At 36.8% G+C, this 22,995-nt stretch overlaps 1 protein-coding gene across 1 annotated transcript in view; it reads right to left on the bottom strand.

The window, feature by feature from the left end:
• Positions 1–1,479: 1,479 nt before the first annotated feature.
• Positions 1,480–22,995, bottom strand: part of kiaa0753 (KIAA0753 ortholog) — a 26,286-nt gene continuing 4,770 nt past the window's right edge. The window contains exons 7-17 of the mRNA XM_016556996.1: positions 22,107–22,276; positions 21,307–21,440; positions 21,055–21,201; positions 20,794–20,883; positions 18,731–18,818; positions 18,456–18,509; positions 18,134–18,292; positions 17,522–17,597; positions 17,181–17,301; positions 5,893–6,114; positions 1,480–2,730 (exon numbers count right to left, since the gene is read on the bottom strand). Coding sequence (XP_016412482.1) covers positions 2,592–2,730; positions 5,893–6,114; positions 17,181–17,301; positions 17,522–17,597; positions 18,134–18,292; positions 18,456–18,509; positions 18,731–18,818; positions 20,794–20,883; positions 21,055–21,201; positions 21,307–21,440; positions 22,107–22,276 — 1,400 coding nt within the window. The 3' untranslated portion in view covers positions 1,480–2,591. The remainder of the gene's footprint in view (positions 2,731–5,892; positions 6,115–17,180; positions 17,302–17,521; positions 17,598–18,133; positions 18,293–18,455; positions 18,510–18,730; positions 18,819–20,793; positions 20,884–21,054; positions 21,202–21,306; positions 21,441–22,106; positions 22,277–22,995) is intronic.

Raw genomic sequence — 22,995 nt, 5'->3', positions numbered from 1 at the left:
ACTGACAGTTACCTTAAAAATCCCTAAAGTGCTTCAAAATTTGGCCTACAGTATCATTCGATCGTCTCTGTGATACAAATGGTTGCATAGCTGAGGGACCACAGGTGCTGTCCATGCCTGCCACCAAACTGAATATCAACATTGTGGAAGCAGAAGTGCAAAAGGCATTGTGCAGTTGAAAACAGAAATATAAATATCTTCACCCTGCCAATGGCAGTGTATCTCTGTAGTCCTATAGTAGGATGACTGTGCAAAATGTTAGCTTGTTCATAAATCACTACGTCGTCATTCCTCCTCGGGCTTTTCAATAACCAGCTCTGTCACAGTACATCCAACAGCAGTTCAGCTGATTAATGCTGCGTTGTAATGACTATAAAATAGGAGTCTCGTGGTAGCTGTCAAACAGTAATTGGAAGAAAAAGTGACAAAATCAAGGCCAAATATGATGCACTTTCAATCAACATGTTTATCAGCTCATTGTCTGTATGATAGGTGTTCTGTGTTGCCATTGTAAAGGAGGCCAGCGAGTAGGTGCTGTGCAGGTAAAACTCACTCCCCTGATCTCAAGAAACGCACTAGCGACTGACGCTAGTGGCTGCAGTCATTTAGGCTCCTTGTTAGTGCGTCCGCCTCCCATGCCGGAGACCAGGTTTCGAGACCCACTCGGAACAAGAACGAGGTGTGTCGGTGAGGACCCGGGAGAGAGGGGTAACATTGGTGCCGTGACCCGGATGGGAGTGAGGTTTAGGGGGGTGAGTGTAAAGGAGGCCAGCGAGTAGGTGCTGTGCAGGTAAACCTCACTCTCCTGATCTCAAGAGACACGCTAGTGGCTGCAGTCTTTAGCCTCCTCGTTAGCGCATCCGCCTCCCATGCCGGAGACCCGGGTTCGAGACCCACTCGGAATAAGAACGAGGTGTGGCGGTGAGGACCCGGGAGAGGGGGGTTACACCATGTATTACAAAAATCAAAGCGCACCCAGTTATATCCAGCTCTCACCCCAAGCTAGGCATTGCTGCACATCAGGCATCCCAAATAATTGTTCTCGAGTAGCTCTAAATGACTATTGATAGAGGTGAAGTCTGGAGTTCTTCAATTCCAAGGAACTGTCCATGTTGCATTACTCAACTCCTTTAGGGAATTGGCCTATTTGTAGCAGTCAGGAAACCCAATGACAAAACACTTCCGACTCCAAACATTGCATTGTGTTTCTGGTAAAAGCAGCAGCAGAAAAACAGCCTGCAGGTCAGACAAGCAGAAAGATAGATAACATTGATTACACCGGCTGCACACAGGAAAAATGGATAATTCAATTAATTTAACTTTTTCTTTTAAAAAAGCAGTTTCATCGGCCAGGCCAGGGAGATGCTTGAAAGAGTCATTTTAAAACATTTATTTTCTTTATAAATTAAATCATGATTATAAATACAATACAAATTCAACAGGTATCTTTCACCAGCAATAAAAACACAACCAAGAACAAGTTCATGCCAAATTGGTGACTACATTCCTGTAGCGTCACAGCATTCATAATAGTTCATGGCACAAAGCCTAGAATTTGCTGGCAAATGCAGTTACTTGTGCATTAGTTTGCTTTTGGCACTTTTCACAAATAAGTAGGTTGCTGAACACTGGGAAGAAACCTGTGACTCACATCTGGGGGTTTAAACTACAACTTGAAAGGGTTAAGAAACGTACCATAAAATCAGCTCACTGCATTAGAATTAAGCAATAAGGGGACAACCGATACTTTTAAAGCCGTAAAAAGCCCTCAAAAGACATAGACCCTCATTTTTTTATTCCTAAATATGTCTAAACGGCACGCTCTCTTATTATTATAGCCTTACTTTGTTATATAGGAGCTGTATGCGTGTACATTTCGATGGAAAGAATGCTTGTAATGCTCATCCTGTCCGAGCACATTTCCAGCATACCAGCAGAACATCTGGACCCATCTGGAGGCCACTTTCCCCCTCAGGCTCTGACACATAAACTACACACTCTAAGTATACCTCACCTGTCCGGTCACACTGGGCAACATATGGATGCTCAGTGAACTTAAAGACAATTAGCATAGAGAAACAAAAACATTTAGAGCATATGAAATCAGTCCACAAAGAAACAAGTTTGCATTCAGATGCGGACAGCATTAATGCAACCCTTAATGCTTTTTCAGGAGGAAGCGAGTGTGTGATCTTCTAGTGTGAGATATTTATAGAAAACAGTGTAAATCTTATCATTTGTAATGCATTAATAATGTAAAGGTTCTTGAATAGCAAACACAAAAGTCGACTAATGCATTGACTAATGCACAAGAAGGTTGTATGGATTATGACACATTGATGTGACATTTGTTAGCCGTGTGCTAAAAAGCATCTGTTTGCATTTAAAAGTCAGACCGCCCACTGAGGTTTCGCATTACAACAGAAATGCCTGTCTGGGTAAAAACCGAGCTCTAACCAGCAGTGATTGTATAGTCCAATATTTAAATGTAATTCATGGAAAAACATACAAAAATATAAACCTGAATATGACAATGTTCAGTTCCAAACATATATCAAAGTGTCATTGCTTAAGTTGTTTATATGGAGTCTCTATGACATTGATGTGGTGGGAGACTGGACTGGCTGGAGGAACTCTGAAGTGAAAACAGCTTCCGCATACTCTTCGCAAACATCCTGGAACTCTGCTGCCACATCAGCCAGAGCCTCAGCCATTAGCTCATCAGCCAGACTGCGGGAAACAAGAGAAAAGAGAGTTACAGTTACACAGCACTTATTGCTCATACTCATACATTAAAGGGACAGTTCACCTAAAAATATGGAAATATCCCTTAGTTATTATAAATGCCTCATTCAGGAGAGGAGAATAAAAAACATGTTGGGTATATTTTTGTGTAAGTGATATCATTAACTAAAACTATTATAACTCATTTAGCATTTTTTGGCATTTGAAAATGCTGAAAAATAAAATAAAGCTTAAATAAAATGAAATATAAATGAAAAACTAATTAAATCTAAAATTAAATTGCCTTGGGAACTAACTGAAATAAATGTATTTTTATTTCAGGTTTAGTAATTCAACTTATTTAAGGCAGCATGAAAAATCACCCCATTTTCTATTTCTATTCTAATGCATGTTACAGATTTTATTATAATTTAATACAATTCAACCGAGAATATAGAATGTTTTTTTAATGTTTTGACCTCGTAATGTTTAATCAAAATGTCAATTCTATTTCTGTTTCATCGCAACTTTGAAGCTATATAGAAATATACAAAAACAGACAAAAGCACATAAAATTACTAAAACTTAAAGGTGACATATCATGAAAATCTGACTTTTCCAGGTTTTAAGTGCTATAATCAGGTCCCCGGTGCATCTACCAACCAAGGAAACGTGAAAAAGATTAACCCAATCACTTTGTTTTGGTAAGCCTTTTTCTGCAAGCGTCTGAGAAAACAAGCGCGTCTGATTTCGCTCCCTTGGTGACGTGGCAAAGGGATCTCATTATAATATTACCGCCCCTTAATCTGTAAGTTTCCATCCACGGCGCCATCATTTTGATTTCGCAAGTTTAAACTAAAAAAAATATTTTTAAAATTCTCTAATAGTGCATTAATAATACTATAATAACAGCGTTTTGTGTTCTCTCAGCATTAAAGAATAAAAATTACTTCTATTTCTTTAGGACAGTGATGAAATCATCTAAATCCTTTCTTTTAGGCAAATATTAAACTTGCTCTGTGTAAAGAGCAGAGCTACCCAGAGAGCCCAGTCAGTCTGTGCTCACTCAAGGCCTTGACTGCCTTCAAGGCTCTTATTACCCACAATGCACCGCTGACTGACAAGTGCCCGCACCCATTCCCAGCAGCAGCACTAATTGCCGTGACATTTCCCATCTTCTCTATTTCTCTGGAATAATAACCATTCAGAGTCTCTGCGGTGCTACACTGACCTCTCAAAAAAAAAAAAAATCCTCAATTTCTTTTTATATTCGTGCAATAACTCATACTTTTTTCGAGCTTCAGCACACAGAAAAATATTTTCACTTTTGATTCCTCACTTTCTCCTTTCCGTAAATTATTTCTGCAACCATTCTTCTCACCACCCACACAGCCCATGGCGCGAGGATCAAGTCTGACAAATGAGACCTCAGCTCTAGGATCAGATTCTGGTTTTTGTGTTCCTCTTCCCACCGTTGTTAAAAGTCTGTTCTCTGTGGAATAGCAGGACTTGATAAATATCCACCGCATTGCACCAACTTAAAAATTCTGTTAAGTATGCTAATGGCGGGGTGGGCGTGCAGGAGCACTAGCGGAACAACAAAGATGCTCATTTGCACAGGAGCACGCTCTACATTAGCACCCATCAAAAAACATAGCTAATATTTACATTTAAAATGGCATCGTGTGCGAGGATCATTATAGCCGCGAGGCTGTAAACAATCTCAACTCCTACTAGCTGTGTCACTGTGGGAAATGCACTGGGGCTTATGACTAATCTGCTGTTGCTCTGGGTGCAAATAGAAGAGCTGAGTTTTTAGTGTTTATACATCCAGGAACGTGTCTTGAGCATAAACAAAACAATGAAAATATGTCAGGAAACTGTAGATATCGGTGATGAATGAGTAAGAGCTAATTTAGGTTAGATGTCTATGGGCCACATGCACACTGCAGCTTCAGTACATACATAGTTCAGTTGTTTACTGAAGTCGCTGCTTTAAGATGCAGATAATGACATCTAAATGGGTAAGTGTCATGACTCATTTGCAATTTTTGGTCGTGAAATGAACAAAAAGTCATGCAAGATTTTTTCCCAATCCAGTCTGTGCCTGTGGTTTCATTTGTGCAAAATTATATTACAATGTTTCTTGCATATTTCGCAACACCTTTAAAGTAAAATGTCCAGTGAGTGGCACTAAAAGTGCATTCAGTTTGATCTAAAATAGATGAACATTAATCGTTTTATGATGTTGATTGTTGTACATATCGTGACAGTTTGGAAATTAAATGTCTGATGAGTGGTGCTAAAAGGTTAAGGCTCTTTATCAAAAGAGCGATGCTATACTAGGTGCGCTACTGAGCAAGTTTACTTCATCAGAAAAACTATGCATATGGAGCTGGTTGTGTGTTGCAAATTTAAAAATGTATTAATTTAGTAATGAGGTCATGACAGTATTGTGCTTGTAACCACACAATTTTTTAAATAATCTTTAATCTGCCCCTGTAATCATAATTTGTGTGAAAAGGAATAAAGTTGTTAGTGTTTTACTCCCACGAGTGTTCATTTCAGCTGGAAACTGTAGTGAATTATATGTATAATTAGTTTTTGAAGTTTTTTTGCAAAAATGTACATTGAGGCAAATTTTTCCAATGAACAAGTGTCCCTGATCAAAAATGTGTTATCTTAATATTTTGTTCAAGCTAATCGAAAGAACTATGCTATGCTAGTTAACTAAGCTGTTAGGCTTTGCTAACAGAAGCTAACTGAATAACTGAAAAAAGAGAGTGACATGTTTCATTTGAAGGCTAAATAAAACAGAAAGAAAAATGTTTAATTTGACCATACAAGTTTCGGAAATATATTGTGATGTGTGATATGTAATTAAACAGGTTAATCTAGGCTAAGCTGTTAAGCTTGCTAACTGAAAACAAAAAGAAAGGGTAATGTTTAATTTGATAATTTCAACTTCTGTAACAATGATATACAGTATGTCAAAGGCTTCTTAGGAATAAATATATGGTAAAATGATTTTCTATGATAATCTAATGGAGGACCCTCAAAAATAACAAATAATGAGTTAACAAATCATGCCTCTTTCAGGTATAATTCAACCCACACTTTAATGGTGATTGAGATGTTTTATTAATAAAGCAATCATTAGATTCAAACCTGTCTGCTATTGCCCAAGGATTGAAGCTCCCCAGAGCCTCGTGCGAAACCAGGCGCAGAAAGGCATCATGGTTCTCCCTGTATTTCTGGATACTCCTCTGCATGCTGGGCGGTACAGTCAGGTAAACCCCTCGTGTGCTTCCCCCTCCAGCCGGGACTGGATGACTAGGGTCATTTAGAGTTAAAGACTCCTCATCTAGAATCGATGCGTCTGAAGCAGCCCTGTAAACAGAAAAAAAATGATAATTTTCATGTTTTTTGAAAAGTTTCATAAAAGGTCACAATTTAAAATTTGTGCCTCTAAGGCAACATAAATTATTTTCAGGTGTACTTGTTCTTGTCTTTCATGTGTTTTTGGGTAGTATAGCTAATGCCTACAGAAAAGACGGCATAGTTTGTTCTATTTAGTCTAGTTACAGTAGTCTACAGAATAGAGAGAGAGAGAATATCTATATCTCATGGCTAAAGCAGAAACATCAGTAAAGTTTATTCACACTTCAGACCACCATATCAACTGCTCAGGGAATTAAATGCTGGTCCAAACACAATCACAACAAATGAATACTCTAAATTAATATTTCAATTAGTTTTAAGTGGTGCTAAATCTGGAATCAAAACACTTGTGTAAACATCTCAAACCCTCAGATCAATTCCATGTGTCCTCATCTGGGCCACGTTGGGTATTAATCAGGCCCTCAAAAGCACAAACACTCTTCACATTTATATATAGCAGCAGAAGTAAGAAGCATCTCACACTGACATGCCGGGGTTGACTTTAATACACAACATTAGACACAAGCTTAGTCTAGACACTTAAAGCGCAAGGCCGCCAACAGCGCACAAGGGCCATTTATTATCTAATGGAACATTATAGGGGCCGGCGCTGCTATTGTGCAATCACTTCCCCTTTACCGTTCCCACAAGGCGCCCTCTTTGTGCAGCTAATAGAATACCGCTCCGGCTAACAGCTACCTCAAGCGTTTTGGGCATGCTTTGGCACTCTGGAGAAGTGAGGAATTGACCACAGCCAGGAGAATAATGTCAAACTTTGAGTGGTTGCACAGTGCGAACAAAAACGGCATGAACAGGCTAAAGGACGGTCAAGGTAAGCACTCAATTAAGGGATTCAAATTAGAAGGCGTCCCCCGTGTTAATTCAGCTCTGTAGTCATAAGCAAGAAAGGTCATAAGAGGTGCTGAAAGAAATTAGCGCACAAGCAGTTCTGCGAGATGTAAAAATGAACACGCACATACATAGAAGCCTGGAAAGCGTTTGCCCATTTCACTGTCAAAACAAGCCAAAAATAATGACCAAATTTCTCCCCTTCCTGCTTTCAACAACAGCTCCAGCAGTCACAAGCAGAAAAAAACACTGTCAACGCTCCACATGTGATTTATACGAGCAGACACAATGCTGGGCTGACTTGTGCACACGCTCTAGTGTTTGGCAGACAGCATGAGGCACGGGAGATATAGAGGGAGATGATGAGAACTTCTTTTTGGGGAAGGTTCATCAACAATAAGGTATCTAATATCAACAGGGTACAAGGTAACACCTATAAAACAACCAAAGTGAATTTCTCACTTCTACAGAGTGTAATAGCATGCCTAAAGGGCAATTAGCAGGTTACATGGAGGGTTTAATTTTTCACACAGAATGTGAATGAAAAAAAAAAACGCATTTACAGAAATTAATATTTTCTATTTCTATTCTACAACCATGAACCAGTTCTTTTTCAATGAAAATTACATCAGAATGGTTTTAAATCAGTCTGACAAAATAAATCACTAAATTAAATTACTGAATACTTGAGTGAGTTTCAAGATGTGTATTCCATGAAAACAAGCCTTTTATGCTATTATGCAATATTGACTAACAACACAGTTTTTTGTAGAACATTAGACTTTGAGCTTGCAGAAGGATATATGCAATTATTTGAATATTAATTATTTAATAGCTGATTGATAAAGAATTACACTACCCTTCAATTATACAGTGAATCTGAAATCAAATACTTCTCTACTATATAGTATGTGAAAAACAGTATGTCTAAAAACAGTAATATCTGATGACTTTCTATTTCTGGTGAGATTCTGAAGTGTGCATTAAAGGGATAGTTCACCCAAAAATGAAAATTCTGTCATTAATTACTCACCCTCATGTCGTTTCAAACCCGCAAGACCTTCGTTCATCTTCGGAACACAGAGTATCAGCTGGACGTAAACAGCGTATGCTGTTCTGTGTCAGCTGCATCACATGGATAAGCTGTTTTCGTTCAGATCAAATCACCAACATAGGAAACAGATCCAGCGTGACGCAGCTGACACAGAACAGCACATTTCAGTTGTATTGCTGTCTATGCAGGGTCAGACAGCTCTCAGATTCCATCAAAAATATCTTAATTTGTGTTCTGAAGATGAACGAAGGTCTTACGGGCTTGAAATGACATGAGGGTGAGTCATTAATGACAGAATTTTCATTTTTGGGTGAACTAACCCTTTAAATGGTCATTTTACTATACCATGAGGCCACAGGAGAGGATTTGTGAATAGTAGTGAAGTGACAAAACTGATGCTGTAGGTCACAAGACCATATCAACATGTCCGCATTCCATTCATACTACTCATATTCATACTATACAGAACCTATAGGTACATACAACATACAAGTTCAAATTCAAATGTAGTGACTACTCGGACAGTATGCAACTTTTTTGGTAATAAATCTTAAGTAAATACCTCATACATAAATAAATGCTTTACAGTGAACATTTTTCATTCATAACATTGATTGTGTGTCATTGTCATTCTGTGCTTTTGAAGTGTAGTTCAATTCACAAGCAAATGTCCCACCAGTTCTTTCAATAAAAAAAATTCATCAGACTGGTTTATTGAAATTCTTGCAAGGAACACAGAATGGGCCAGAAAAGCAGCAGACCACAGGATAGACGGACGCCGTTTGACCTGGACAGATCAGGAGTGATATAATGGAGAAAGCCAGTTGTAATAAGGTTGTGCAAACAGAAATGAGACGTGTAAAAGTCAGAGAATGAGATTTTGGGCAACCAATGCTCTATCAATAATATTCTGAAACCAGAGATCAAAACCAATAACGCTAAAGGGCTGCTTTTGCACCTTTAATCCAGTGAGAAGGCCATCGCCAGCAGCAAGGTTACAGTCGTGGAGTCAGACAGAGAGAGGGAGATTAGCTGGATGAAGGTTAGATGAAGAAAGAGATGGAGAGAAAGAAAGAGATGGCGGTTTGAAATAAAGGGTTCAAGAACAGAGAATGAGGATCAAACCAAAAGCCGCAGCCTCACCATGGGCTCCGCATTGATCTCTTTGAGCTCTGAATGAGCAGTGGTGGGTCACACACTCTCTCAGATGTGCTGGTCACTCAAATGGAGTCCCCCAACACCAATAACCTCCATGTGCGGACAGAGCACATTATAAGATATCGCCACTTATCAGTTATCTCTCCTCTACGATTCTGTTCCTGAGAGTTACGCATTAGAAAACCTCATTCAGTGATATTGTCTTGCACAGTGTGTAAGATTCAATAGCACTATATATATATACGTATACATATATACACAGTACACATACATTATGTAAACAAAAACTTTTATTTTGGATGCTATTAATCTCGATTAATCATTTGACAGCACTATTTACAATACAACCGGAGCACATGCCGCTGAGGTGAGGGGCGTGATGTTTAGACGCGCACTAGCGGCGGTTTAGCCAATCACAACACACTGAACCAGCTAACCAATCGGAGCCCATTGCGTATTTCTGAGAGAGGGGCTTCATAAAAGCAGGAAATCATCAGCAAGTTTATAGGAGAAGGGACAGAGCGGTGTAGAACAAAGGTAAATTATGTAAAAAAATAATGTGTTTTTTTTTTTTTTTAAACGAAGCATTAACACATGTTAACCAGCTAACCAATCGGAGCCCATTGCGTATTTCTGAGAGAGGGGCTTCATAAAAGCAGGAAATCATCAGCAAGTTTATAGGAGAAGGGACAGAGCGGTGTAGAACAAAGGTAAATTATGTAAAAAAATAATGTGTTTTTTTTTTTTTTTTAAACGAAGCATTAACACGTTAGACTGCACCTCAAAAACACAAAAAAGCCTAACAAAAAAAACAGTCAACCACCCCTTTAAAACAAGAAGAAACTTCGACAATGGTGCAAGAAACAAATGTTAAAAATAAAGAGAGATATTTTATGAAAACAAGCCTTATCTTATGCAATACTGACTTGATATCTTATAAAAACACTTTAATTAATTATTTAATATATTTCATTATTATAATGACTTACCCTACAGTTCAAAGGGGTCGGTAAAATTTTTATGATTTTGAAAAAAGTCTCTTATCTATGGAAGCCCGTTCCCGCCACTTTGAGGAAAAAAATATAATTCTGTAAGTCATAATAATGAGATACTTTCTCATAATTATGGTTTAGTTTCTCATTATATTGAGAAACTTTCTCATAATAACGACTTACTATGTCATAATAATGAGAAACTTTCTCGTAATTATGAGTTAATATATTATATTCAGGGGGAAAAAAAATCTCATACATAACGAGAAACTTTCTCGAAATAATGAGAAACTTTCTCGAAATAATGAGAAACTTTCTCGTAATAATGACTTTACATCTCGTAATAACGAGAAACTTTCTCGAAATAATGAGAAATTATCTCATAATGACTGAACATCTCGTAATAATGAGAAACTTTCTCGAAATAATGACTTATTTTCTCAAAATAATGACTTATTTTCTCAAAATAATGACTTATTTTCTCAAAATAATGACTTATTTTCTCAAAATAATGACTTAATCCATGCATGCGCAACGCATCGTGATGGCACACTAGCGACATAGTCAAAGCCATGCAGGAACACTGCAAACTGTAATCTAAAGTGTATAATCTGTCATTACATAACGATTTCAGATAAATTATCTGTATGTAGTCTTTCGTTCATTTGTAGCACCTACCAACAAGTTACTCTGCCAGACAATGATAGTTCAGGCTTCAAACAGATATAGAGGAATATAATCCAACAAAAATCATGCACATTTTATGAAGAAATGAAAGCCATTATCACTAATGAATAGATGTTAATTGCGATGATTTGTTAGATTTATTAGCTGTCACTTTCATGCATCACATGCAAAGGGCCACAATGTTTATACAGTAGCGTAGCCCAATCTCATCTTGCTAGCACAAAGCGTAGTTGTTCGTTACCACGGCAACTGCTTGGTCTTCAGCGTCCCTGCCATTTCTGTGCCTAATTCTGCACCCCTGCCAGATTATGCACCCCCTCGTTGAAGTCGCTACCTGATTGCCTAATCCCAACCCCACCCCTAATCCTAACCCCTACCCCACACCTACTCCTAAACCTACCAATACTAGGGGGTGCATAATCTGGCAGGGTGCAAATTTCGGCACTACACCGTCCCACACAGTTTCTTGCAGGACATGTGAACGTGAAAAAAATGCTTAATGTGGCTTAAAGTACAATGACAAATTTAGGATACAATATAATTGATCATGCATACGGGCAAGCATAAAAGCCCAGCGTTTTCCTATAGAAAACCATTATAGAAAATGCAAGCGTTGCATACATATTTTGGGTCCAACTGAATGCCTGTATACAGCATGCATGATCATTAAGTTGTGTACTGAATTTGGTTCAATCTGTCTTTGTACTTCAATCCACGTTAAGCATTTTTCACATTAAGCGTTTGTCCTGCAAGAAGCGGGATGCTGATCGAAGACCAAGCGGTTGCCATGGTAACGAACAATACGCTTTGTGCTAGCAGGATGAGATGGGCTACTGTATAAACATTGTGGCCCTATGCATGTGATGCACGAAAGTGACAGCTAATAAAACTAACAAATCATCGAAATGAACATCTATTCATAAGTTTATATGTGTAATGCCTTTCATTTCTTCATAAAATGCATAAAAAAAAATTCAGGATTTATATTATGAATTAATTTGATGAATAGAGTTAAAATAAAATAAAAGGCCTTTATTTGAAATAGAAATATTTTGTAATATTATACATTTTGTTCAGTTTAATGCATCCTTGCTTGAATAAAAATACTACTTTTTTTTAGTTTTTTGCCGTCTATAAAACAATTTCCCAGGCACCCGGCATTCTCATTTTTCAACCATGCCTCTACAACCACCTGTAACACTTGTTTGTACTGCCCACTTTCACCCATTCAGGATGGATAAGATGGATAAAATCAAATCCAGTGCAACTCTGAATGCCATTTTATGTCAAACTGAAATATCAACTTAAACAAAGAAAACAGAATTGGTGCACAATTTTCTTTTACATCAAAATCCTTCCTCTATGTCTGAGTATTGTATGAAATATTGATGTTAAAGGAGCATACTAAAATGGAGGTCAGATTGGTCTGTTCGATGCTTTTACGGCAGCATCAAATGACACTTGACTCTACAACCCACTGATAGAAAAATAAAAAAAATCACAGAGGGAGAAAAAGCGAGAAGCAAACACATGTATTGAGTTTCATTACAAATCTGAGCACAATGACTGATTATGCCTCAGCAGAGCTTTTTAGCTTCTCCCCCCGGCCCCCTTACATCCCTTTTCTCAAGCCAAAATGGTTCACGCAATATAAAAAAAAAAAAAACGACAACAAAAGCTAAAAAGCAAAGCCACACTGACAGCTCTATTGTGCTACAGTAAGGATACACAATGCTGCTTTGCAACCAGTCTAACAACGGCAAGTGAACTGTATAAATCCCCAATCGGTTTGTGTGTGGCATTTACAAACTCTGCAGTGTTTCCATGTCAAACAGTGTGTCGTCTACACAGGTAATCACAGATTAGACAACAAATAATAAACTCTGAGTGCTAATCAACATCAGGGCCCAATATCTGCTCCTCAAATTACCTCCCATGAGCACGCGCTACACCGACACAAAGACCCCAGACCTTGCCCCCTCTGGTGGCACATTTCATACATAAATAAAGTTTTACTGGTTTATCATCATAAATCCTTAGTTCGGCCTTGGCCTTTAGTGGTTGTACTAAAAGCCGAATAATTACCATAATGCTTAGCATAATTCATTTTCCACGAGTTTTATCTTTCCTGGCCTCATCCGCCCAATAATTGTCCATTCTGATGTAAATAAGCTGCAGAAAAGGATGTAAAATGTTCCATGAGAGTTTGATTGAACCATTAGGCTGATTCTAATATATAAAACTGTAACATAAGGATAGAATTAACAACTGAGGCTGGAAGAATGAATGGCATTAAGAGAGAGCTGATGAGTAGATTGACTGTAACTTTCTGATCAAGAGCGCAGTGTCCATCTATGTAGCTTTTAAACGAACAGCAGTTGCCGAGTCGTCACTATAATCTGCAAGCAGGATGAACGCAGAACACTTCTTTTGGAAGGATTAGTCAAAAATAACTTGAAAAAGCTTTCAGTGACAGCCATTTCCTGAGTCAGAGAAATGAAATATCGCATTAGTTGGCCAGCTGGCAGCTTCATCAGCAGACATGAATCCTGAAGTGATGTCAAGATCTTGTCCTTCAAAATAAGGCAATGGCACTGAGTGTAATATAAAGTTGCTTTGGATACAAGACTACTTACTAGCTACAGTATTGTATTACAGTATTATAAGTGTCATCCTTCCTCTTTAATGTGGTTATACTAATTTGCACTTCATTTTAACTAATTGGTGCACCTGATGTAGTGATTAAAAAGAACAGGTGAAGATTTTACACAAAAAAGGGGCATTTCTGTTAGACAAACCAGTACAAAATGTATATTCTAAGTGTAATTTGTCCAATTGTATTGCTTTTTATCTATTGACATTGGTGAAATGAAAATCCAATATGCTAAAAATAAAAAAACAAGAGCTTGTAGGCAATCTTTTATATATAATATTACATGTAAGTATATTACAAAATATTGTGCTTAATATTTCATTATAAAATAACATTATACTATATACTGTATATAGTATATACAGAACTGTTGGTGACGAGTAAACAAATATTTCAAACAAATGCTGTTCTTTTGAACTTTGTATTAATCAAAGAATCCTGAAAAAATTTATCACGGTTTTCACACAAATATTAAGCAGATCAACCATTTACAACATTGATAATAAGAAATGCTTCTAGAGCACCAAATCACTATTTTTGAATGATTTCTGGATGATCATGTGACAGTGAAGACTAGAGTAATGGCTGCTGAAAATTCAGCTTTGCCATCAAAGGAATAAATTACATTTTAAAATATATTAAAATAGAAAACAGTTGTTTTAAATTGTAATTTGCATTTCACAAAATTACTGTTTTACTGTATTTTTGATGAAATTCATGAAGCCTTGGTACAAGAGGCTTCTTTCAAAAGCATTTTTTAAAAATCTAACCAACCCCAAAAATAATCTTCTATTGTGATTTTCTCCTGGAAAACTGCCAGTGTAACTGACAGAGCTTTGATCCCTGCATCCCTATCAGTCACTGCAGCTCACTGGATTTCTCCAGAGGGATCTTAATCGTGGTCACAGTCATTGCTCATGTCTCAACACAGACACCGTAAGAGAGACTGAAGAATAGTCTCCTGGTGCAATGACATTTTAGAGCCGATGTTTTCTGTCAGCATTAAGTTACTGGCTGAGGATAAATAAATCCAAACAATAGTTCAGATCAGGGGCAGCGGAGAGAAACCATGGCCCATGCAGCCTCGATTCTCAGCAGCCCGTGACATCCATGCTAACCCAAACACCCATGGTGAATGCACTGGAATATAGGGAGAGTAAACAAATCTTCAAGTGGGGCTAACCAGTCCTTGTGCTTACTGTCTGGGATGTTAATTGAATAGGTTTACATGCAAAGGTATGGTAACACAAATATTACTATAAAAGGATTGCAGTCCCTCTATCTGTCTGTAACGGTTCCAGATTGAAGTTGGTGCCATTTTCTTTTGTGACAAGGAAAGTCAGAGAAGCATGTGGCTCACTGACCTGAGACCAGTGAACAAATGCCCAACACTGCAGCACTGTATGATAACAGGGAGGCAGCAACAATAGGCAGACAATAAATTAGCAGTTACCTACCTAACTTACATATAAAATATATTGCAGGGTTGTTCACAACAGTTGTTAAAAAGAAAAACAACAACATATACACACACAGTCACACATATACATACATATTAGTAATGTCACAATTAGCATGTTAACGCATGCGATTATTTTTTCAGGGGTGAAGCTACTCACAACTGCTGCTTCCGTCTCGTTTTTTTTCTTGACAAGAATTGCATTTATTTAGACGCATAACGTCTTTACAACCACATCAAAAGGGAGAATTTTCTTTTTGCGATTAATTTCAGAAAAAAATGTGCAATTAGTTAATTTTTTAATCGATTTTTTAATCGATTTTTAATCTTAATTATTTACAAGCCGTTTGGCACTGATGTGGCGAGACCGATCACTGTATAGAAGCCTCAGTTCCAATAGCAGCAAGTCATCAGTGTCCACAGCTTGTTAGTTTGCTATTATAGAAGAGCATTTTGAGAAATATTATATTATATACTTCGTTACATTTTACTTTACCTGTTAGTGGTCTTAATTATTTAATGTGTTTAAATAAATCATTTATGAAACAAGTTATGACAGCCATTGTGTAAATGATTGTGTTTCAACAACAAATACGAATTGTATAATTTAAATGTTAATTTAAAAACTGCATTATATGCAATTTAGATGTTTGCATACAACTTTTTAATTTGAATGTTGAAAATTATAGTTAAAAATATTGTAATTTAATTTATGTTTAGGCTCTGTTGTTAATTGTAACCTTATAGTAATGTAAAGGGCTCCCTATAGTTAAGAGCAGAAGCTGAGGTAGATTTTTATCCCTAAGAAAATTTTAATAGTAACTGAATTTATTTAAAGAAAAAGCAATTTGTTCAGTAAACCATTGTTTAATAAAAAAAAATAAAAAAAAGACTGACTACATAATATATGTGTGTGTACTGTGTATATTTATTATGTATATATAAATACACACACATACAGTATATATTCATATAATTTATATTATATATACACATTTAAATTATAAACAACTTATTTTTCTTAAATATATACATGCACGTGTGTTGAGGGGACAGCAAATTTACACTGTTATACAAGCTGTACACTCACTACTTTACATTGTAGCAAAGTGTCATTTCTTCAGTGTTGTCACATGAAAAGATATAATAAAATATTTACAAAAATGTGAGGGATGTACTCACTTCTGTGAGATACTATATATACACACACACACAGTGTATATATATATATATATATATATATATATATGTTGCTGTTTTGTTTTTGTTTTTTTAACTCTGCGACATGAACTCCGGAAAAGCGGTACAAGTAACATAGTATATGCTATAATGCTATTACACATACGCTTCCACATCCATTAGCAATTTACTTGTTACTGTCACACTTACATCATTACATTAGTATGTACCTTTGAAACTTTGTATTGCAGCATTTAGAATGATTTGCTTATGTTGTCGCTTTGATGAAAGCATTTGCTACATGAATAAATGCAAATATAAATTATTGAAAGGTATGTTGATCATTTTAGTCAGACAGATTGCACACTTGAAAGGCTTGTACATACTGTAATTCCCTGAGATTAGACATGAGATGGTGCTTTGAAGTTTGTGTAGACATTGTGCTCCTACGTCGAGAGAGGAAAAAGAAAGTGGAGGCTGAATGTTTACACCGCGTTCACAAAGCTGAAGGGCCTCGCTGCAAGCTGAAGCCGAAAAGGAGAAAGGATTTTAATCTTCTAATGTATCTATTGAACCTGTTCCACTAAATTTCCCATCATGCCCCTCTTGCTTTAGACAACTCTCACACCCTCAAGACTGTCCCTTTTTATGCTTTTATTTTCCTCATTAATTTACTGAGCCACAGCTGCTGCCAAAGCTTTGGGCAGAAAGAAGCGAGGCTCCCGCTCTCTCTTGGCAGAACTACAGAAGGAGGAGGCGGAGGGAGAGAGACTGGCTTTTACCAGCAGATATTTTGGAATTCAATTTTCATTTAACTGTTATTGAATATTCCCTAAACAGACAGATATTGCAGTGCAAAAAACACCCTGGTCAATGTGCAGTTCCCCTACAATTCAAGTGAAGACTGATTAAATTGTGACTGATCCAAATGTGCCTGGCATACAAGGAGTCAATGCACTCTAAAATCAGCTGATAGTCACTCACCCAGTCTCCACTGGCTTTTGCAGGAGGATGTTGGCCGTACTGGGTGCATTCAGGACTGGTTTCGTCAGTCGGATTGGCTGAGGAGAGGCTGGCCTAGAGCTAGTAATATTCCTTTGAGCATCTGCAAGACACAGGACGTTTTACACTGCTGCCATCTGGTGGAAGCCACTATCATGTCAGCCAAACAAAATGCAGAGGAACAAAGCTCCTGAAACAAAGTGGGGAGACCCTGAGACTGACCTTCTGATGCTCCCGAAAGGACAACTGATAACTACTTTTCTGTCTTTCTGTCTACTATCAACTGGGGAATGTAAATGGCCCATCTGGGTCCTGTGACTCACCTGTGCCTTTTTCCCAGATAAGAGGGTCAGAGTATGAGATCATAGCAAAGCGCCGACGCACTTCTTCCTGGTCTCTCTGGGTAACAAAATACAGCTTTGTGAGTCATGTGATTTCATAGTTAATTTTATTTTATTTTATTATTTTATTTTTAATTCAATTAAAATTGACATTTATTTTTAATTAAATTTACATTTATTTTTAATTAAATTAATATTTATTTTACTTTTATATTTATTTATTTATTTGAACCAATGAAAATGTTTCAAAGAAAACCTTTTTATTTCAGGAAAAAAATTAATAAAATAAATATTTTTTATTTCTATTTTTTATTATTATTATTATTAATTTTACTTATAACTTAACTTTTTAATAATAATTTTGTTTTTATTTGATCACTTCTTTTAATATGAGAATTTTATATTATAATTGTTATACTATCTTTTACTTTTAATAACTTTTTATAATTATTATTATTATTACTAAATAAATAAATAAATAAATATATAAATAAAGAAAATATTACAAGTTCATACCATTAAATTATAAAAATTGTGGCATCACTCCAAACTTACAAATCTTATAATCTATGCCTTTAGCTCCCACACACTGACCTCCATCTCCTCCATCCTCAGCAACATGCTCTCTAAAGTGGGGCCCTGCAGCTGCTTCTCAGCATCAGCCTCGGCCACCTGCTGCCTCTCAGTCACCCACAGAGCTCGAGCTGCGTCCTCCAGAAGAGCTTCGCTCAGTACGTCCGGACTGGCCCCAGGCTGTCGACATTTGCAGCACAACACAGCACAGAATAACAGAATACTTCAAATTAAAATTGTGTGAACGTTTGTAAATTGAACCTTCATTAAATATTCAATTTACAAAAGTTCTTGGTGCCGAAGATGCAGGAATATGAGAGTGAAGAAAAGTGTGAGTTCTCACCTTATCTGCAACCTTTAGCCGCTCTCTGAGTGTGTCACTTCCTGTTCCAACCACCTGCCATACAAATATGAGACAGAAACAGTAGAGACAGAAATTCTCTATTTACATCCACACACAACAGCTGTTCACAGTATGCTCGAAAGGAAAAACATTAAAATATGAGGGAAAAATGGTCCAAATTGTACACTCAGTCATACAAGGATTTATAGCTCTTGCTGATACACTAACATGTCAGACATTATTTGGGGAAAACAACATCAGATGAATGTCTTTACCTTTGCTTGATCCATCAAAGGTTGAATTCTTTCTCTAGCAGCCTGCTCAGCTTTTTCTGCCCATTGTGTCGGAGAGCCCACTGTGGTCCTACCATGGCCACATATTAATACACATCAATGCAAACAAACACACAAATAATAAAAATGTTAATTAACCTTTTTTCCCCTCATTAACCTGAGGAAAACATTCCAAAATGTAAAAAAAAGTTTGAACAGACAGAATTATTGTTTTACTAACTTTAAATTAGTTATGCCAACTACATGCAAAGGAATGACTGATTGAATGATTATTGATGCTTTATGCATATATAATGTTATTACAATATTAAATGTATAAGTATTACATTAAAAAGTATTTATTTATTTAGTTGGGTTTTTTTTGCCCAATATTTTTTGGCTGTTTTTCTGCCATACAATACGAAAAATAAAAAAAAAACATTTTTAAAATGTAGTGGTATATTTATTAAATTAAATCCATAGACAGATATGAGAAAAAACTCAATCAAATTAATTTCCAGCCAGTTTGTCTAGATCTTGATTTCCATACATCATTATTCAGCGCAAATGGATTATTTCAACTTCCATTTTGCTCATTTAAATTGATGGCAACCAATGAAATTTCGTGATAAAACGTTCAAGAAATGCACTGCATTAGCTCATTTTAATTAACTCAATTAAACAAGCAGCAAAACTAATTTCTTGCATACACAGTTCATTGAACCACTGGTTAACTATAATAATGAGGGAGCTGCCGTCATACCGGAGTTTGTTAATGCGGTCAGCCTCCTCTTTACTCAGATGATTCAGTTCTCTTAGTCTGTCTGCAGTCACCCGGTCCAGCCAGGCTTGCCTATAGCACATAAACATACACACCAATGAGCTTCTACTGCTGTCTCATACTCAACAGTTCAAAAAGATCATCTTCAACAGCGAACATGAGCATTTTATAGTGATCATAGTGATGATCATTTAGTTAGAAAGAGAGCCCAGTGATAATAAAAAGAGAGGGTTCATTACATACCTGAGGGCTTCATTTTGGGCTTGATTCCTGTCATGTGATGAAGGGCTGAGCTGTGTGCTGCAACTCGGTCTGGTCTGTGGCTTCTGCTTTTCAGGGCTCTTTTTAGGTGAGAACAGACATCTGGGCTCTGGCCGGCTAGACACAGCACTACACAGGTGTATATATTCATATATATTAGAAGAACACAAAGCCGCAAGCATGTAAAGTTCTGTGTGCAAGACAAATATGGATGAAGGGGCTGGATGTACTGACCGTGGGCAAGGAGGAGAGTGAGGGGATGTTGGTATCCAAGGCACAGTGGGCTCTTTCTGAGGTACCTGGTTTTCCCTCAGTCGGGAAGAGACAGTGGGCTGCTGGAAGCTGGCATCACGAACATGACTGGCCTGCTGAATGAGAGACAGTGTGTCTTTTATCTTTTTTTTTTTTTGAAAACTGTTTGAAAACTACAAACATACACTAACATTCAAATGTTTGGGTTCAGCAAGATTAATATTATTACGAATTTAAATGTATTCTATCTTAATACATATTAAAATGCCATTTATTCCTGTGATGGCAAATCTGAATTTTCAGCAGTCATTACTCCAGTCTCAGTGTCACAAGATCATTCATGTATAATTATTACATTAAAAAGTATTTATTTTTTTAGTTTTTTTTTTTTGCCCAATATTTTTTGGCTGTTTTTCCTGCCATATAATATGAAAAATAAAAATAAAACATTTTTAAAATGTAGTGGTATATTTATTAAATTAAATCCATAGACAGATGATATGAGAAAAAAAAAACTCAAATTAATTTCCAGCCAGTTTGTCTAGATCTTGATTTCCATACATCATTATTCAGCGCAAATGGATTATTTCAACTTCCATTTTGCTCATTTAAATTGATGGCAACCAATGAAATTTCGTGATAAAACGTTCAAGAAATGCACTGCATTAGCTCATTTTAATTAACTCAATTAAACAAGCAGCAAAACTAATTTCTTGCATACAGTTCATTGAACCACTGGTTAACTATAATAATGAGGGAGCTGCCGTCATACCGGAGTTTGTTAATGCGGTCAGCCTCCTCTTTACTCAGATGATTCAGTTCTCTTAGTCTGTCTGCAGTCACCCGGTCCAGCCAGGCTTGCCTATAGCACATAAACATACACACCAATGAGCTTCTACTGCTGTCTCATACTCAACAGTTCAAAAAGATCATCTTCAACAGCGAACATGAGCATTTTATAGTGATCATAGTGATGATCATTTAGTTAGAAAGAGAGCCCAGTGATAATAAAAAGAGAGGGTTCATTACATACCTGAGGGCTTCATTTTGGGCTTGATTCCTGTCATGTGATGAAGGGCTGAGCTGTGTGCTGCAACTCGGTCTGGTCTGTGGCTTCTGCTTTTCAGGGCTCTTTTTAGGTGAGAACAGACATCTGGGCTCTGGCCGGCTAGACACAGCACTACACAGGTGTATATATTCATATATATTAGAAGAACACAAAGCCGCAAGCATGTAAAGTTCTGTGTGCAAGACAAATATGGATGAAGGGGCTGGATGTACTGACCGTGGGCAAGGAGGAGAGTGAGGGGATGTTGGTATCCAAGGCACAGTGGGCTCTTTCTGAGGTACCTGGTTTTCCCTCAGTCGGGAAGAGACAGTGGGCTGCTGGAAGCTGGCATCACGAACATGACTGGCCTGCTGAATGAGAGACAGTGTGTCTTTTATCTTTTTTTTTTTTTGAAAACTGTTTGAAAACTACAAACATACACTAACATTCAAATGTTTGGGTTCAGCAAGATTAATATTATTACGAATTTAAATGTATTCTATCTTAATACATATTAAACTTTTATCTTTTTTTTTTTTTTGAAAACTGTTTGAAAACTACAAACATTCAAATGTTTGGGTTCAGCAAGATTAATATTATTACGAATTTAAATGTATTCTATCTTAATACATATTAAAATGCCATTTATTCCTGTGATGGCAAATCTGAATTTTCAGCAGTCATTACTCCAGTCTCAGTGTCACAAGATCATTCAGAAAAACATTCTAATGCTAATTTGGTGCACATTTCTTATTATCAATGTTGAAAACAGTTGTGCAGCTTAATGATTTTGTGGAAACCTTAATAAAAAAAAATCATGACTGTTTGAAGTTAATATAAAAGCATTTATTAAAAATAAATATTTTTACTGACACCTTTGATCAATTTAATGCATCCTTGCTGAATAAAATAAATTTCTTTCAAAATCTTATTAACTCTAAATTTTTGAAAGTTAGTGTTTTGTCAATAAAATGGAGAGCTATAACTAAACTAAGTATAAATAAATTATTATTAATAATAATAATAATAATAAAAACCTTAACATGGTCCGGGTTGATGGCATTGGAAGTTTTGTTGGGTTTCTGTGCTTCTGCCGCTCTCAGTTTTTGATGATGTAAGAGGCTCTCTAGCCCTTCCCTCAGAACTTCATTGCGCTCCTTCACCAGTGCTTGTGAGGTCCTGTGGGATTTTGCTGCCAGTCTGCTGCCTGCATTCATTAACAAAATCTCAGATTTTCTTTTGCAATACCCTGAAATCAAATACCTACAAAAGGAGCAACCAGCTCATGCTGCAAACCACTTCTACACAAGATAAATAATTCAATACTGATTTGATGAATATGATTTTCATATACAGTGGCCCAAAAAGTACAGTTGAGTTATACTTACAAATTACAAAATATCAAAACAAGATACAATATCAAACAAATGCTGCTAGTTTTCTAAGAACTGTTTGTGTGTTAAAATAAATAAAATAAAAAAATTTCTTTAAAATAAACTTGGTTAGATGTTTTGCTATATAATGCAAAGACATTTAGACACGACTTATGGACAGAAACAAAAGCAAAACTCTTTTTGAAAAATGAACATCACTTTGGTTGTCATGACTCACCACCAGGCTTTTTTGCAGCAGCTGGCTTTCGGGGTCTTTGTGAGGTCCTCTCAGCTGGTGCTCTGGCAGGATGGGGAGGGGACATGCTGTGGGCCTTGACCCTGGTAGAAGTCTTTTCCACTGGGTTGACATTTTGCAAATCTACATCTCTTTCCTTGGGTGTCTCCTGCTTACTCAGTGCTGAGTCCAGCGTCTGAGCAATCACAAACAAAACAGCATTAAATTAAGGCTTTGACATTTATTGAAAGTTTATTGTATTTATATATGGTATATCACCTCTAATTTCTGCAGGATGTCGAGGGCTGTCTCTGGTAC

This window comes from Sinocyclocheilus rhinocerous, unplaced genomic scaffold, assembly GCF_001515625.1.
Source record: "Sinocyclocheilus rhinocerous isolate Xijiao unplaced genomic scaffold, SAMN03320098_v1.1 scaffold166, whole genome shotgun sequence".
Lineage (NCBI taxonomy): Eukaryota > Metazoa > Chordata > Actinopteri > Cypriniformes > Cyprinidae > Sinocyclocheilus > Sinocyclocheilus rhinocerous.
Note: the sequence above shows the minus strand (reverse complement) of the source record. Positions and strands in the feature narration are given on the sequence as shown.